This window comes from Nomascus leucogenys, chromosome 16 (genome assembly GCF_006542625.1).
Source record: "Nomascus leucogenys isolate Asia chromosome 16, Asia_NLE_v1, whole genome shotgun sequence".
NCBI lineage: Eukaryota > Metazoa > Chordata > Mammalia > Primates > Hylobatidae > Nomascus > Nomascus leucogenys.
In genome coordinates, this window is record NC_044396.1 from 27,696,467 (window position 1) to 27,715,967 (window position 19,501).

The following is a 19,501-nucleotide window of genomic DNA, read 5'->3' on the forward strand; positions in this document are numbered from 1 at the left end:
GTCTAGGGAGCAGATTAAGGTTGAATGTTTATAAGTCATTTTTCTCTGGTGAATTCCTAGTCATCTCTTTGTCCATTTGGCTCTTATGCCTCAATTTCTTTTACTTCTTTAAGCAAAATTATTACTTTGAGTAAACATAACAGAAAAGTCTTTCTTGGTGTAAAATACAAAAATGTAATATTTGTATAGAAATACTGGCTTACATTGTAAATATTCTACAGGGAACATTTAGTTTATAACTTCTTTACTCTCAAGAATTATATTACCATTTTTTAGTGTTTTGTTTTAGACATTCTAGACTATTCTCAGAATTGGATAGCTCCTTTTTATTAATATGCCTTTAAGAGTCTTCATCTTTAAAGTCAACACTCTTCAGCTAATCACAAATCTAAGCTTATATGAAATCTGAAAATAAACTTTACTGTGTTTTCAGGGTTTGCCCTTAAAGTAATGGTGGATGGCAGAGGTAGTTGTTTGACTGTTGTGTTAAACAAACAAACAAATAAAAGGGAAGAGGAAGAGAATGAAAGACCATTTCCTTACCAAGCAATCACACAGTTTATTGTCTAGGAAATAAAAAAGAAGAAGAAAGAAAGGAAAAGAAAGAAAAAAAGAAAAGAGCCAGTTTTGTGTACTGTTGAGCACACAGATGTTCCTCTTGGCAGCCATACAGTACTAGTCAGGATTGGGGTTTCTGCAGACGTAGAATGTGAGGCTTCTTTGTTGGAGACAAAGTGTTGCCTGTGGTGGGAATTGCTGCAGTGATGGGAAAGTATCGTAATGTATTGTTGGATTACTGTGATTTTCAATAGAGACAGTACATTAAAGTAGCTTTGTGGGCAGTGGATTGTTTCAGCCAAGCCTGGCTAATAACACACTCATTTTGGCAAAGTCTATTTAAAAGGTAGAGCTGGCATAGTTTTGTGGTCATGGAGCCCGTCCCATACTTGGGCATTAGAATTACTTTTGCAAGCACTAGTTTTTAACAACCAATTTATTTAATGTAATTCAACAAAAGAGTTTGTGACTGTAAAGTTAAAACTGTATCCACTTTTCAAATGGAACCATTTTTTTAAATAATTGCTAAACTAGTGTTTTTCAGAATTGTTATCGAAATATTTTAATCAGGTTGTTTCTTAACCCACTTGTTCATTTAAGATAAAGTTTTGTTACAAACTAGAAAGTGCTGATTTACATGCTTTACATTTTAGCAGTCTGTGTAAATTTGGAGTGCTTTTTTGTTTAAATATAAATACTATGTTGTGAAATGTTTAACATATATATAAATCTAATCACCAGAAAGCAAAGGTGAGTATTCTTTAATTGGCTTGCCAGTATTATCTGTCCTTGTCTTCCATATGGTTTACTTGAAGTAGAACAATTAGCTATGTTGTACTGGATGTTAGCCTAGATGTTAACTGTATTTTAAGGTTAAAATGTAAATTTTAAGGATTGAAATTGAATGTTTTTTAGTTCGTCCCTCCCTTCTCCGAGAACTTTTATGTTATATAATATTGAATGAATTTTTATGGCCTTTTAATTGCTTACATAAAATTCAGACAGGAAGGGAAAGGAGACTATAAAAATTAGTAAAGGGTGGAAACCTTAAGATCAACCCTAATTAGATGGGGTTGCTGAATTAGAGATTGAACTAATATGTTCATGAAGGTTTAGACTTTGTAAGAACCATAGATATCTAGTCAACCATCTCTTCTGACAAAGTAAGACGCAGAAAAATTAACCGGTAATAACCTAGTTACGAGGAATTGAAACCAGATTACACTGCTCCTAATTCTCACAGCTAACCATTCTCTTTTATTTCCTTCAATCTTGTCAAATTAAATCAACATTCATTTACTGATATACTCTGTCAAAGGATTCATCAGATATTCACCATGGAAAAACCTAGTTTCTAGTTAGTAAACAAGAAACGCAATCATTAAAAGGTGTTGATAACAAAAGATTTCAATCGTAGTTTCAGGCAATAACGAGAGTCCAATCTCAGAGCATTACTTCTTTAGTGGCCAAATGAACTGTGCAAACAATAATTATTCTTGAAACTCAGTAAAAGAATAAATATCTTCAGGCTAGGATAGTCAAAGGAACACCTTTTTCACAGTTTGTATTTTGGGGTGGGTCTGAATTTTCTTGTCTGCCTCACTGGTGACTTCCAGCTTATTCTATAAAATTTAACATAAATTTCAGCTGTTTTCCCGAGAATTCCTTGATACTTCTTTCCTAATAGAATTTCTTTACATTTAACTATACCACTAGTATATTTCATTTCATCATGGTTGTCTTTCCTGCTAGACTCTAACCTCCTTAAGATCACTGACTTCTTTTTCCATCTCCTGAGCATCTCCTTGGCACATAATGTGTGACTAATACATGTTTCAAATAAATTGAACATTTGCGTGCAAATAGGCATTCATATGATAATAACACCTTGTTATATACAGAGTTTTATCCTCCCAAAATTTGTATGTTGAAGCCCAAGTTTCCAACGTGACTGTATTTGGAGATTGAACCTGTAAGGAAGTAATAAAGGTTAAGTGAGGTCTAAGGATTGAGGCCCTAATCCAGTGGGATTGGTGGCCTCATAAAAGAAGGAAGAAACGTGAAAGAGCACTTTGCATGTGCATGCAGTGAGAGAGGGCCACGTGAGGTCACAGCCTCTGCAAGCCGGGAAGAGAACCTTCACTAGAAATTGAATTGGCCTGAGCCTTGATCTTGGACTTTCAGCCTCCATAACTGTGAGAAAATAAATTTCTGTTGTTTAAGCCACCCAATCTGTGGTATTTTGTTATAGCAACCCAAGCAAACTAATATACACATATATAAACAAGCAAATGTAGGAGTACACATTGTTGTAGAAAATAAAAAAGGTCTTGCTTCCCCAGATCCCACCGCACATCTTTGAAAACCGTCAGCTGCTTTCTGCCTTCATAAGAATACAATCCTGCCAAGTCAGTTTACCCACCCAGACTACCTTACAGCCAGACCTCCATCAATTCTGATAGGAAGGAGTGGTTCTGTTCCTGAATGAACTGTTTGTTAAACCAAGAAGAATGCAGGCAGTATAGCAAAGCTTGACTCTACCATGGTCCTGAGTGAATTCTGACCAAGACAGACAGCTTTATCAGTGGTATTAGATCTGGCTGCCGGGAATGTGGGGTGCCAGCACAGCCTCTCTCTCGCTGCAGTGCCTTTGTCCACAGATAAGTTTCCTGATTAGCACTTCACCCTCCCTGCCCAGTGTCTTTCCATCCTTGTCCCTTAGAATTCATTCTTACACAGAGCAGCCAGAGTGATCTTCAAAACAGAAATTTGATCATTCACTTCCCCTCCATAGGCTTTCCAGAGCACCTAAAAGAAACCCCAAACCGTTTACTTTGGTGTATGAAGCCTTACATGGCCTGCCTTCCTGCCTTCCTGTCTGACCTGCGAGTCCTACCAGTACTTTCCAGTCACACTGGCCTTTTGGTTTTGAACGTGCCAACTTCACCCTACCATGAGTCTTTGAACCAACGGTGCTGCTGCCTGAAAAGCTCTGTCCCCATCTTTGCACAGCTGGCTCCTTTTCCTGTCATTAAACGTGCCCTCTTCAGAGATGCCTTCCTTCACCACCCAGTCTACTGTTGTTCCCGAGTCCTCTCTAACATATCACTTTATTTTTATTTTCTGTACAACACTTACTCCTATTTGATTTGGTTGTTTTTTGGTTTATTGTCTTTCTCTTCCTAGCAGAGTGTAAGCTCTAAGAGTACTGGAACCCTTTCCTTCTTCTATACTTATTGGTTATTGCAGCATCTAGAGCAGTATCTTCCACAGATGGGCCTCTAAAAAACATTTTTGAGTGAATGAATGAACCAGTGAACAAACTGGTAGGCTGGAGCCCCAGGGCCAGGGCAAGTACTCCTGCAGGGCCCATCTTTCTCAAGGCTCATATTCTTTTCCCATATCCTCAGTCACTTACGCCCTGCTGTCAACAGAAAGGCCCTCTACGGCCTAGAGGCATACTTTTTCAAAAGTCCAGATGCTGTTGCTTATCCAGTAGATTAGAAGCCTTTAGCTAATTGATACCCACCAAAGTTAAGCTTAATTCGTTGAACACAACATCTTTGAAAATTTCCCTATCAACTGTTGTCTACTCCCAACATAGACAATCCTCCTGCTAGTCAATTAGTCAGCTCCAGTAAACCTTAACAGCCAGACCTACTTTATGACAGAGAGTAGCTAGTTCTGTACCTGAATTATTTCTTTGTTAAATCAAGGCCTATCCTGACTGGACTTTCACTGAGGATTTACTAAGTCTTTTTTTTTTTTTTTTTTTTTTGAGACAGAGTCTCGCTCTGTCGCCCAGGCTGGACTGCAGTGGCGCAATCTCGGCTCACTGCAAGCTCCGCCTCCCGGGTTCATGCCATTCTCCTGCCTCAGCCTCTCCGAGTAGCTGGGACTACAGGCGCCCGCCACCACGCCCGGCTAATTTTTTTGTATTTTTTAGTAGAGACGGGGTTTCACTGTGGTCTGGATCTCCTGACTTCGTGATCCGCCCGCCTCGGCCTCCCAAAGTGCTGGGATTACAAGTGTGAGCCACCGCGCCCGGCCTACTAAGTCTTTTATATGCATTATTTCCTACAATCTTCCCAGCCATCCTATGAGGTAGGAACTACGGTGATTCCTCTTTTACAGTAATGATCGAGGAGCTGAATACCTCGCCTAGGGTTACATAATGATCATAGAGTTGTTCACCTACAAGGAGTGTCTTAAACACTGTCCATTTGTTATCCTAGTTTTAATTAGTTCCCACCAGTAAACTGGCTTTCTTTACCCATTAATATGGTGTGATACATGCTCTCTGTACAGAATTCTGCTTTTTCTTCATCTTTTCTTAGAGAGTTAGAAAGCGCCAAGATTTTGAGATCTCTTTCTATGTCATAACCACTGATTTAGGAAGTCCAAATGGGCAAGGACCACTAGATGCAGATAACCTCTATGAAACAGAATTTGATGGGGAAATGAATGCTTATCAAAGTTAGAGTTTCTGTTAGGAACTACTAATTCCTTCTTAGTGGTGAAGACAAAAATACGTCACTATTCTACCCTGTTTTGTCTTACTTTAAAGGCATAAGAATTATTCAAAGATACTTATATTATTCAAAATATGCCTAACACTATTTTTTTGAATTTTATTATTTGAATGTTTTTTCCTGGATAGTAAAAAGTTTAAAATAATGTCATTGTCTAATCTCCAGGAAATTGCCTCAACGTCTTATTTCCATCAAAATAAAAACAAAAGCAAACAATAAAGCTCTTATTTATAATTTAAATCATAAAGAGATGGTTTGATATTTTTTATTCAGAAATTCTGAAGTGTGTACTTTTTTTTGCAGAATTTTATTCCAAAGATATTTGACAATCGATGATATTTAGAATAAGATATTAGCATTTAGAACAAAGTCACCCTAGAGATACCAATCTGCACAAAAGCAATTTCTTTTCTCAGATTAGAAGCAAAAATATCATCAGCTTGCATCCTGGTCACTGTGTAGTCACACTCCTGTTTTGACAGGAATGACCCAGAGATCAGGGAATACTTGGAACATTCTAAGTAACACATTGTCAACACCTATGCTGCTCCTCAAGATTTAAAATAAGTGAATGCAGCTTTGCGATTGGAAGCCAAGTTAAGGAGCACATATGACAGGTGGTGGAATGCAGACTTGTCCAAAGACTTCAGACCCCCAGTTTGCAAAACAAGTTGCAGATGTGTTATATAGCATTTGAAAGTACATATTTAATAAAATCTTCTACAAACATATAGAATGCTTGCTACATATAGTGTATAGTGTAGTGCAGTGTTGCAAAGTGGAAGTTCAAAAGTGCAACACTGACAGAGATTAAAGAGTAACACGGGAACAGAAAATGGTAGCTCCATGTGTCCTCATATAGGAGAAGAGGGTGATTTAGGACTTGCCTACCTAGGGAAGTGATTAATATACTAAAATACCCGTGTTGCCTAGTTAATTAAGTGATCCTCCTGTCTGAAACACAACTAAGCTGGCCATCTATCCAGGAAATCATGTCCAGAATCATCTTTAGCTTCAGATTTGAGTCAGATAAAGAAGCTAATTATGCATAATGGATATCGTTATCTGTAATAAGTCAGGGCACCTATGGATGTGGTAAGTCACTGAGAGTGTTGTACTTCATGGTCTACCAGCGTTAAATGATGATAGGTAGACTGAAAGATAATCAGATCTTAAGTTTGTTACTGTACATCTGACCTACCTTCTGACTGTTTGGCTGGCTGCTCTTTTTTTAATCTGGTTTCCAGCTTTCATGCTTTCTGGTGTTGGAGAACTATTAGGTTTTCTGGGTCACAGAATCATAAATTTTAGAAATGGGAGGATCTTGAAAGTCATCTAATTCAACCCTTACTGAATTCAAACTCCACCATAACCACAAAGGTCATCCATTTTGAAAATTCCCTGTGATTTCCACCATTAATACACAAAAAAAACTACTCCCTTTCCAGCCAGCTCTGTTAGAAGTTCTTTCTCATATTACACTGCTATGAATCTGCCATCCTAAAGCTTCTACCCATTTGTCTTATTTCTGCTTTTGAGGGGAGCGGGGGCATACAATATATAGTCACATAAAATAAGTACTGTCACCTTTTTAATATTAAACCCTTGCAAATTCAGAGAGGTTTAGGGTCCTCTTGCTGTTTTTTCCAGTCTGCTAAATGCCTTCCTTCCCTTCAATTCCTCGTTCAACATAGTACAGTATTCTTTCACCATCCTCTTCTTGATAGGTTCCGATTATCAATGACCCTCTAATTGTGTTGCACGGAGCAGGTCACAGTAGTCTAGATATGGTCAGAAAAGTGAAAGGAGATTGAGATTATTATGCAGATTATATATTATAGAATAGAATATATACTTCTAATTCAGCCTAAAATTACATTAGCTTATTGGGGGAGCAAAACTACATTGTTTTTTGTTTTTTTTTTGAGACGGAGTCTCGCTTTGTCACCCAGGCGGGAGTGCAGTGGCAAGATCTCGGCTCACTGCAAGCTCCGCCTCCCGGATTCACACCATTCTCCTGCCTCAGCCTCCCGAGTAGCTGGGACTACAGGCGCCCGCCACTACGCCCGGCTAATTTTTTGTATTTTTAGTAGAGACAGGATTTCACCGTGTTAGCCAGGATGGTCTCGATCTCCTGACCTTGTGATCCGCCCGCCGCCTGGGCCTCCCAAAGTGCTGGGATTACAGGCGTGAGCCACCGCACCCTGCCCTAAAACTACGTTGTTGATTCTTACTGAGCTTTTGATGATCTAAAACCACCTTCTCACATGAAGTGGCTTTAAAGTGCTTGCTTTTCTGTACTTATGTAGTTGATTTTTATTTTAACAGAATTTCTAAGCTGCAGTACCCTCAGTTTTTAATAAAGAGCATGAACTGTAGTGTTTTTTTGTTTTGTTTCACTTTTTGTTTGTTTGTGAGACGGAGTCTTGCTTTGTTACTCAGGCTGGAGTGCAGTGGCAAAATCTTGGCTAACTGCAATCTCCGACTCCTGGTTTCAAGCGATTCTCCTGTCTCAGCTTCTCAAGTAGCTGGGACTACAGGCATGCGCCACCACGCCCAGCTAATTTTTGTATTCTTAGTAGAGACAGGGTTTCACTATGCGTTGGCCAGGCTGGTCTTGAACTTCTGACCTCAGGTGATCCACCCACCTGGGCCTCCCAAAGTGCTGGGATTACAGGCGTGAGCCACCACGCCTGGCCTGTAGTGTTTAATTAATGTACTCAGGCTGGGCATGGTGGCTTATGCCTGTAATCCCAGCACTTTGGGAGGCCGAGGCAGGTGGATCAGTTGAGGTCAGGAGTTCAAGACCAGCCTGGGCAACATGGTGAAACCTGATCTCTACTAAAAATACAAAAAATTAGCCAGGTGTGATGGCACACACCTATAATGCCAGCTACTTGGGAGGCTGAGGCACAAGCATTTCTTGAACCCGGGAGGTGGAGGTTGCAGTGAGCTGAGATTGTGCCACAGTATTCCAGTCTGAGTGACAGAGACTGTGTCTCAAAATATATATATATATATATATACTCTGAATTGGGGGTGCAAAGGGCAAATATCAAACACGACCTATGGTCAAGTCACGAACTCTATTCTAAGCCCTGAAAGTCTCTTTTTAAATTTAATTTAATTTAATTTTAGACAGGTGCTCACTCCGTTGCCCAGGCTGGAGAGCAGTGGTGTGATCATGGCTCACCACAGATTTGAACTCCTGGGCTCAAGAGCTCCTCCTGCCCCAGCCTCCCCAGTAGCTGGAACTACAGGCACTCACCACCACACCTGGCTAATTTTAAACTTTTTTTTTATTTTGTAGAGAAAAGGGCTCGCTGATTTCAAACTCTTAGACTCAAGCTATCCTCCTGCCTCAGCCTCCCAAAGTGCTGGTATTATAGGTGTGAGCCACCACGCCCAGCCGAGAGTCTTTTTCACATCTGCTTAACATAAGCCTGGTCAGCATGGGACAGTAGTCTTTGTGCTCCACGCTTTCCCCTTCTGCCCCCCTCATTGACCCTGGTTCTTGTCCTACAGAAGAGGCTATTTAAAGCACTCTGGATTGCATGGAATCTGCAGCATGGGTCTGATTCTTTTATGAAAGATTTTTTCCTCTCTCTGACCATTGCTAGCCTACATACTCTACTGTAATAACAGTCTCTTAAGTATTTGGCTTTCCAAAAGGGATCCATGAAGTCTCATCTCTTGTTGAAAAGACAAAGAAATCACGACAGACCTAAAGTAGTTCTTCCCACTGAGGGAATTAGTGGAATACGACTTTTCCCTCCATCTTTGCCTCCTGGGGTTGAGAGGAGAGGAGAGGGGATAGTCTCTCTAATTCTTGTTGGTATCCTCTTACTTCATATAGGTATTGGACAAGTGTTCGTTGAAAATTCAACAATACCTATTTAATAAGTAACTAATTCAGAGAGACAGAAACAAGATTTAACCAAACCTGAAAATGGGTGGTACAACAAGTTTGGAAGTTTTCTGTTCTCTTAATGTAGTCAAAAGTGCAGGGGATTACGAATCTGGAGACAGAGGTTTTACCATGGAAGGACATTATTAAGGACATTTTAGGGATGAGGAAATCAGGAAATAGCATTTGCCATCAAGCAATTGTCAAGCCAAAACTTGACTCTTGTGTATGGAGCAAGTGTTATGTTCTTGAGCATTGCACTAGTAATTTTGAAAATCTTACGTCTTTTGGTCATGAAAGTACAACCTTAATGACAGTAAACCTTATGTAGCCAAGCTAAAATGATTCAGCCTTTTGTTTAGGTGAAAATACCTGTTAATCTCTTTAATTTTCATAATGGAAAAACAATTTTGTCCTGTCATAGCTGATATTTAAAACACATAGTTCTAACTTTGACCTTCTACATAATGTCTAAACTGCATGCACTTGTAAGGAAAGTAAGGCTTGAATTAAGCAAGATTCAGCCTGGCCCCAAACTACCACAAACCATTTGGAGAATAGCTGCTGAACACATTAATCAGTGATTTTGTTGAACAGTCGGGAGACCAGACTCATATGGGAAGTGTTTTCCCAAATGTGTGAATCTCCAGCTCTACCCTATTGATTTTGCTGGATCAGGTCTGGGTTGGACCCCAGGCCATCAGTATTTTCTTTTTAAGAAAAACAACTTTAAAAATATTCCACAGATATTCTGTGATAGCTCCCAGCTCAGGCTCCCCACAGATATACCAAGTCTGTCGCTGTAAACTACAGAGTAATCTCTGGACCTTATGATCCCCTCCCTCTGCCCCAAATCCCCAAACTCAAAGAATGCCTTCAATGAGTTTTGCTCTCCTGTCATTTATTTTATGTATGTTGAAGGTTGCTACTAGACTTGTCCACTTGAATAGTATTCTAGTATCTTTAGTAAAACCATATTTGAAGTGACTGTCCTTTTGGTTGCATATTGTGCTTTATAAATAAGTATTGATGATGTAAGTAAGCTCCTATTTATTGTGTATTTATTATGTGCCATGCACTTTTCATACCTTAATGCTTTAAGCCTCTTGTCAGACTTGCAAGGTGCCGCATATTGCAGATGAGTAAACAGCCCAGAAAAGGTAGATTTCTTGTACTTGGTCACAGTCAAACCTCTGTGCTACACTGAAAAAACTTGTTTCAGTCAATAAATGTATATATTTTCTTCTCTCTTAAAATGAAAATTGCATACTCCAAAACATATCCCTTTTTGCTTAAAAGCCATAATACTACTGCCAAGTTTGATCCCAATTTTAGTCATCAGCATATTTCAGGTACCTGAAAGCATTTACTCCTGTTTCTTTGTTTGTTTTTTTTTCCACCCTTTCCATATGTATGTATTCATATTTGACTAGCAGAAAGTATTTAGTTTTTTAATAAAAACAGACTTGATATGATGATTTAGTTATTTAATAAAAATAGACTCCATATGTATGTATTCATATTTGACTAGCAAAAATTATTTAGTTTTTTAATAAAAATAGACTTGTTATGGTTGTTAGGTGACAGGGTTTTCCTTTTCCTCTTTTCTTTTTTTTTTTCTCTACAGGGTCTTGCTCTGTCACCCAGGCCTGAGTGTAGTGGTATAATCTTGGCTTACTTGCCTTACTGGCCTCGACCAGCCAGGCCCAAGCAATCTTGGTCTTGAACTCTGAACTCAAGCAGTCCTCCTGCCTCGGTCTCCCAAAGTGCTGGGATTACAGGTGTGAGCCACCATGGCTGGCCCTCCCTCATTTCTTGACACATCTTCTTTTGTAACTTGAGAAAAAATTATAACTGTCATAATTGATACCATTTATAATGTATTATATGCATATTCCACATTATTAAAAAATGAAATCATTTACTAGACATTTTTAAGTGCTCCATTTCACATTTTATAAAATAAATCAATGCTTGAACAAGAGACAAAACTTCTGTTTGTGGTGGCACAAAATACTAGGCCGGCAAGGTTAAAAAGAACTTGAAAATTATATATTCATAGTAGAATTTTAGAACAAGATTAAAATCTTTATCCAGGATAATTGCAGTTTGAGGAAATGTGTTTTGGTATATTATGAACAGTATCTTTTGCTCATTGCCATGAGAGTATGTAGATTTCCAACAGGCCAGTTATACATATTGTTTATTTGGCCTCATGGTAGGCACACTCTAGATAGTATTTTTAAGTGATAATCATTAGTCTTTTTTTTTTTTTTAAAGGACTTTTGGGAATAATTCAGGTAGCAAAAATTATGATTATAATAATTTTTATATCTCAATTTACATCTTCTGATGGCCTGGGATAATAAATTAGGACTTAAGATGTGTGCTGTATTTGAAATTTTAATGACAACTAGAAATATTGGAGAGGAGTAGAACTTTTTGAACACCCTCTCATGTTTATTTTGTTAACCTTGGCTTCTGTGCTTGATGTTGTACAGTACAGATAGTACAGTGATGAACAATATTAAAACACAGCAATATTAAAACACATGGTTTAAATAATTAGTCACTTATTCAATAGATTGTCTAGAAATCAGTTAGAGGTTATATAATGTTACATGCTTATGATTATCTAGGGAATAAAAACAACAAATGAGAGACTTTTTATGGGCATCTTACAGATTGAATGGAAAGAAGCAATAGACTAGACAGGTCAAGGGAACATGGCAGATGGTACTTTGAAAAAGTGGGGCAAACCTGAAATAAACCAAGTAGTCTGCATATAAAGATTCATTTGTTAATTGAAAGTTCAAGATTATTACAATGTTTTATATAGCTAATAAAAAGGCTTAAAAGTTTGCATTTTGTGTATATAATCAATTTTGTATGTAATATCACTTTACATTGTATCAATTTCCAAGCACTTAGAATTGTATAAAAGTAGAATAAAGTCATCCAACTGCAAAAGATCTAAGGTCTTTTCTGACCCTGTGCTTTTTAACAGTGATGAAATTGAAGCCCAGATAGTTTATTTAAAGAAGAAAATACACACACATTCCTGCTTAGCCACACACATACACACAGGGATGTGGCTGCTGACTTCACATATAGATTGGTATGACTGTGAGCATTTGTATGAATTAGAAAAAGAAACAAATTGATGTTAATTAAACCTTCAGAAATGTTTTTCTTCCTCTTGAAAAGAGAGAAAATGGAAACTTCTTCTGTAGTCTTAAAACTCTAATTAAGGAATTGTGAGAAAGCCAGAAAAATATCTGAATGATTTTAACTTAGTAGGATGAAAACATAGATGGTTAATGATTTGAAAAGAACTATTTTAAAACTTTGGAGAATTATGATTACAGCAAGACAGCTAATTTGACTAGCAAAGTCAGAATTCCTCACAATATTCTCTTTGGATACTGAGGTTCAATCCAAGCTTTGTATTTGTTGGCTTTGTATTACTTAATATATTTATATCAAAGAACTAGTCAGAGAGATTCTCTGTATTTTAAGTCTGTGAGAACCATCAGTAGCATGCACTGACAGATGTTAAAGAATGTCTGTGGAAAGAATGTCAGAAACCTCTCCAAAGGAAAGTCTTTAAACCATGCCCTTAATACAGAAATGCAAAACCAGATTTAATTGCCCTTTTCCTATACAGCTCAGACGTGCAGTCTCATTTACTGCAGCATATGGCCTGAGAAAGTGCACAGTGGAAGAGAGCAGTCTTGGTAAAGGCTGAGATTGAATCCATTTAGGCTGGAGTTCACAAAGATCAGTCAGAAGCAAGCACTTGAAGTTAAAAGAAACACACCAAGCAGTAAAAACACAGGCTATTTTCGTTTTGAATGCGCTCAGTGGAGACATCCTATTCGCCTTTCAAGACAGCAGTATTCTTTGGTTTTAATAGGAAATACAAGATTTCTGAAAAACTGCTGCCTGGGGGGCTTTTTCCCCAGTTTAAAAAAATGTAAAAAATAACATTGCATGAGGCAGTAGATACTGCTTTCAATGATAATTTATTTGAAAGTAGCCATTTTTCTAATGGATAATAATTAAAATAATGAGTTGAATGGCAGCAATATGGCTTATATTTTACTTCATAGGAAAGACATTATAAGACTATATGAAGTGATAAATTCTTACCACTCCTAAAGGGATTATGTTTACTGTTCTTTCAAGAAGTCATAGGTAATTGAAAACTTAAGGAGGAGCAGAAGAATCTGTGAATCCTCTTACACCACTGTGTGGCATTAGGCCAGTAGCTTTACTTCCGTGTACCATAATTTTTCTATCTGTAACATGGAAGATATGTCTAGTTTTTTAAAACAAAGACACAAAATATTACCTACGATGTCAAATACACATATATACATATATGCATATAAACATATAGAAGGACTAGAAAATGTGACTGACTTCATCATTTTCCAGATTTTACAAAAGGACATTTGTTTCTAAAATCAGAAAAAGTAGCTTCTCAAAAAAAGCTGAATAGCCTAAATGTTTACTTGATGGACCATATGTAAATTTCTTCAGAATACCCAAATATTATGTGGAGACTATTCATATGTAGTCTACCAAAATTATTTTCCAGTGACTTTTTTGAGAACTTTGTTTCTTCATTTTCTGTTTATATAAAGTTATTTTAATTTTAAAATTAAATTAGAAAATACAAAGTATATATTTAGACTTTTAAAGATTTGTGGTTTTTAACCAGCAGTACTTCCACTCTTGCTATTCTATAATGTTGATGTTTAACTTTTAAAATAATTGATTGAGGAAGAAAGGCAAATGGGTATCAGTTTTCATTTGGTATTATAAAATACTTGAATATTTTATTGACTAAATTGAGTCATCATGTGTTATGGCTGGCATTACATTTTCATTCATAATTTATTTTTTAACTAATAAATAAAAATTGTACATATTTATTGGGTATAACATGCTGTTTTGAAGTATGTATACATTGTGGGATAGCCAAATCAAGCTAATTTACAAATGCATTACCTCATGTACTTAATCATTTTTGATGATGAGAACACAAAATATACTCACTTAACAATTTCCAAGTCTACAGCATTGTTATTAACTGTCATCACCATGGTGTAAATCTCTTGAACTTACTCCTCCTATCTAACTGAAATTTTGTATCCTGACTAACATCCTTTGACCTGGTAACCACAGGAGCTGTAGTTCTCTCTACTTCAAGGTGTTCAACTTTTTTAGATTTCACATATAAGTGAGAGATCATGTGGGGTTTGTCATGCTGTGCCTGGTTTATAAAGTCCTCCAGGTTCATCCAACTGGCATTACATTTTAATAACAATGCAACTAATCCCAAATGCTGAGTACTTTACACTTAGACTTTTTTCCATTTTGCTTTTGTAAAATTTTACTTTAAAATAAAGTTTTAGCAAATCAATAAACATAATCCAGCATATAAACAGAACCAACGACAAAAACCACATGATTATCTCAATAGATGCAGAAAAGGCCTTTGACAAAATTCAACAACGCTTCATGCTAAAAACCCTCAATAAATTAGGTATTGATGGGACGTATCTCAAAATAATAAGAGCTATCTATGACAAACCCACAGCCAATATCATACTGAATGGGCAAAAACTGGAAGCATTCCCTTTGAAAACTGGCACAAGACAGGGATGCCCTCTCTCACCACTCCTATTCAACATAGTGTTGGAAGTTCTGGCCAGGGCAATCAAGCAGGAGAAGGAAATAAAGGGTATTCAATTAGGAAAAGAGGAAGTCAAATTGTCCCTGTTTGCAGATGACATGATTGTATATCTAGAAAACCCCATCATCTCAGCCCAAAATCTCCTTAAGCTGATAGGCAACTTCAGCAAAGTCTCAGGATACAAAATCAGTGTGCAAAAATTACAGGCATTCTTATACACCAGTAACAAACAGAGAACCAAATCATGAGTGAACTGCCATTCACAATTGCTTCAAAGAGAATAAAATACCTAGGAATCCAACTTAGAAGGGACGTGAAGGACCTCTTCAAGGAGAACTACAAACCACTGCTCAATGAAATAAAAGAGGACACAAACAAATGGAAGAACATTCCATGCTCATGGGTAGGAAGAATCAATATCGTGAAAATGGCCATACTGCCCAAGATAATTTATAGATTCAATGCCATCCCCATCAAGCTACCAATGACTTTCTTCACAGAATTGGAAAAAACTACTTTAAAGTTCATATGGAACCAAAAAAGAGCCTGCATCGCCAAGTCAATCCTAAGCCAAAAGAACAAAGCTGGAGGCATCAAGCTACCTGACTTCAAACTATGCTAAAAGGCTACAGTAACCAAAACAGCATGGTACTGGTACCAAAACAGAGATACAGACCAATGGAACAGAACAGAACCCTCAGAAATAATGCCACATATCTACAACTATCTGATCTTTGACAAACCTGACAAAAACAAACAATGGGGAAAGGATTTCCTATTTAATAAATAGTGCTGGGAAAACTGGCTAGCCATATGTGGAAAGCTGAAACTGGATCCCTTCCTTACACCTTATACAAAAATTAATTCAAGATGGATTAAAGACTTACATGTTAGACCTAAAACCATAAAAACCCTAGAAGAAAACCTAGGCAATACCATTCAGGACATAGGCATGGGCAAGGACTTCATGTCTAAAACACCAAAAGCAATGGCAACAAAAGCCAAAATTGACAAATGGGATCTAATTAAACTAAAGAGCTTCTGCACAGCAAAAGAAACTACCATCAGAGTGAACAGGCAACCTACAGAACGGGAGAAAGTTTTTGCAATCTACTCATCTGACAAAGGGCTAATATCCAGAATCTACAAAGAACTCAAATTTACAAGAAAAAAACAACCCCATCAAAAAGTGGGCAAAGGATATGAACAGACATTTCTCAAAAGAAGACATTTATGCAGCCAACAGACACATGAAAAAATGCTCATCATCACTGGCCATCAGAGAAATGCAAGTCAAAACCACACTGAGATACCATCTCACACCAGTTAGAATGGCAATCATTAAAAAGTCAGGAAACAGCAGGTGCTGGAGAGGATGTGGAGAAATAGGAACACTTTTACACTGTTGGTGGGACTGTAAACTAGTTCAGCCATTGTGGAAGTCAGTGTGGCGATTCCTCAGGGATCTAGAACTAGAAATACCATTTGACCCAGCCATCCCATTACTGGGTATGTACCCAAAGGATTATAAATCATGCTGCTATAAAGACACATGCACACGTATGTTTATTGCGGCACTATTCACAGCAGCAAAGACTTTGGAACCAACCCAAATGTCCAACAATGATAGACTGGATTAAGAAAATGTGGCACATATACACCATGGAATACTATGCAGCCATAAAAAATGATGAGTTCATGTCCTTTGTAGGGACATGGATGAAGCTGGAAACCATCATTCTCAGCAAACTATTGCAACGACAAAAAACCAAACACCGCATGTTCTCACTCACAGGTGGGAATTGAACAATGAGAACACATGGACACAGGAAGGGGAACATCACACCCTGGGGCCTGTTGTGGGGTGGGGGGAGGGGGGAGAGATAGCATTAGGAGATATACCTAATGTTAAATGATGAGTTAATGGGTGCAGCACACCAACATGGCACATGTATATGTATGTAACAAACCTACACGTTGTGCACATGTACCCTAAAACTTAAAGTGTAATAAAAAGAAATTAAAAAAATAAAGTTTTAATTTTAGAAGGAAAATGTATCTGAAACTTCTTTTCCCCTTGATAATCTCTGACTTTAATTGACAAATTAAAGCAAACACCAGTTTTAAGAACTGTCTTGCTTGAATTTCCATTTACTGTGGTTTTAAAATCTTTAAAGGCAACTTTTAAGATGAAAATTCTAGAGCTGGCAATGACTCACACCTGTTATCCCAAAAATTTAGGAGGCCAAGATGGGAGGGTCACTTGAGGCCAGGAGTTTGAGACCAGCTTGGCCTGGGCAACATAGAGCGACCCTGACTCTGAAATTAGCTGGCTGTGGTGGTACATGCTTGTAGTCTTAGCTGCTTGGGAGGCTGAAGCAGGAGAGTCGCTTGAGCCCAGAAGTTTGAAGTTACGGTAAGCTCTGATTGCGCCACTGTACTCCAGCCTGGGTAACAGAGTGAAACCCTGTCTTTTTTTTTTTTTCAAAACAAAGAAGTTGGGCGGTGGGGGCTTTTCTGATACAATCAAATTACTTTTATGTCAAATACAGCTATTTCTCAGATACCAGTGTTAACTTCATCTTGAGCTAACACAAAATTGGAATTTGGTGGTGGTTGTTAAACTAGTTGTTGATGTTACAATATTCAGAATTAATGGAATTTTTTTTTTTTTTACTATTTAGGAAATACCAGAAAGGAACCAGGGTCCGGTTGCGACTATTAGATCTTGAACTTACGTCTAGGTTCCTGGGAGCAACAACAGATACAACTGTACTAGAGGCTGATGCAGTTCTCTTAGGAATCCAGGAGAGTAAAGACTCAAGATCAAAAGAAGAACATCATGAAAAATAAATGAACTTTGCTTAGTGGATTGACTCCTTTGCTGAAGTCAGGTATTCATCAAGAATGCAATTAGTGAATAAATGATTGAATGAAGATATAATAAATAAAAGCTATAATTATAGGTAACTCTTAGTAGAATTTTCTTTAGCAATATTCCCGCCCCCCCACCCTTTGTTTTGCCCTTAATGTTTTTTTCCTTTGGCGGGGATAGTATACACTGTACTAAGAAATTGTCATTCAATAAATACGTTTTGAGTGCTGTCTATGTGCATGGTACTAGTTTAAACAGCAGTAAACAAATTAGACAAAATTGCCTGCCTTGTGGCTCTTACATTCCACTGGGGAAAACAGGCAATAAATAAGTAAAATATATAGTATGTTAGACAGTGATACATGGCTAAGGAGAAAAAGGAAGCAAGGAATGGGGTTACAAGGTGTCTGAGTGACAGGTTGCTAGCTACGTGGGTCTCTGAAGAAGAGTTTTCCAGCAGACGGAGCGACGAGTGCAAAGCCCCTGAGACACAACTGCACCTATCCAGATTAAGGACCAGGGAGGAAGCCACTGTAGGAGCACAAAAAATGTAGGAGATGAACAGAGAGGTGAGGGAGGCTCCGTAGTTCCTAGTATGCACTTTGGCATTTCTTTACTGATTGAGATGGCAGGTCATTGGAAGCTTCTGAGCAGAGGAAGGATATAATCTGACATTTTAGCAGGATCCCTTTGAGTAAGTTAGCTGCGTAGACCTAAGATGAACAAGGTCAGCCACAGCAAGACCTGTAAGGAGACTATCCTTGTAATCCAGGCAAGAGATGATGGCAGCTTGGACCAGGGTAGTAGCAGTGGAATTGAGAAGCGGTTGAAATCTGGATATATTTTGAAGATGGAGGCCATGGGATTTCCTAACACATTGGATATGGAATATGTGAGAAAGGAAGGAGTGAGGATGACAACAAGGTTTTTGGCCTGCACAACTGGAAGACTTTCATTGCCTTTAACTGATTTAGGTAAGAGCAGGTTTGAGAGAACTATTCAGAACTCAATTTTGGACATGTTAAATTTGAGATGCATATTAGCCATCTAACTGGAGATGTTCTGAAGGCAGTTGGATATATGGCTCTGGAGCTCACGGGAGAGCTCTGGATAAAAGAAAGTGACTTACAAATCATAAACATGTAATCATACTTCACAAATGATGTAGGTCAAGAAACAGGCGGAGTCCTTGACCTGGCCTAGGCAATTTCGTTTCTTATGGTATCAGTTGAAGTCACCTGGCTGGCTGCTGTAGTAGAGTCCAAGACAGCTTTACTCACATGTCTAGTACTTTGGCAGGGGTGCTTGAAAGGTTAGGTTCAGCTGGGACAGTCAACCAGAGCACCTACATATGGCCTGTCCAGCATGGCAGTCTCGGGGTAGATGGCTCTCATGATGCTGGCTTTCCCCAGAGGGAGCATTCCATAAGAACCAGGCCGACACTCTGACCGAGCGCAGGAAATCACACAGCTTCACTTCTACCCAGTTGGTTATAAACAAGTTAGAGGGTCTGGATTCGAAGGGAAGGAATAAGACTCCACCTCTTAATGGAGGTGTGTCAGTGTCACAGTGTAGAAGGTCAGTGGATTAATGACACTGTGGCAAAAGAGTCTGCCACACCACCCCTTCCCAAGGTCACACCCAATAGCCACCTCTGCAAAGTCTCAAATCTAAATTTTAAGCCCTCCACTCACTATCCTTCCTGCTCCCTTAATTTTGTGTACCCAATTGAGCACTTTTTCAAAAATCTTTGAGACTCCAATCCCCATTGACTCCCAATTTTTTCACTCATCATCTTATGTTCTCACTATCCTCTTTATCCAGCTTTAGAGTCTGGGGCGCATCACTATGATGACTCCCTTGCAAACAAAACACCGTTGAGTCTCCTCCCTCCCTCCATTTTTCACCTGGCATAACTTCAACCC

General features: G+C 38.2%; 1 protein-coding gene across 3 annotated transcripts in view; it reads left to right on the top strand.

Moving 5' to 3' along the window:
- Nucleotides 1-17,810, top strand: part of MRPS28 (mitochondrial ribosomal protein S28) — a 112,841-nt gene extending 95,031 nt beyond the window's left edge. For 2 of the 3 annotated variants that reach the window (XM_012496087.2, XM_030795405.1), the window contains exon 3: nt 17,386-17,808. In XM_012496087.2, coding sequence (XP_012351541.1) covers nt 17,386-17,554 — 169 coding nt within the window. In that variant the 3' untranslated portion in view covers nt 17,555-17,808. Of the gene's footprint in view, nt 1-17,385 lie in introns of all 3 variants that reach the window. The other variant, XM_030795407.1, reaches the window with a different exon arrangement.
- The last annotated feature ends 1,691 nt before the right edge of the window (nt 17,811-19,501 follow it).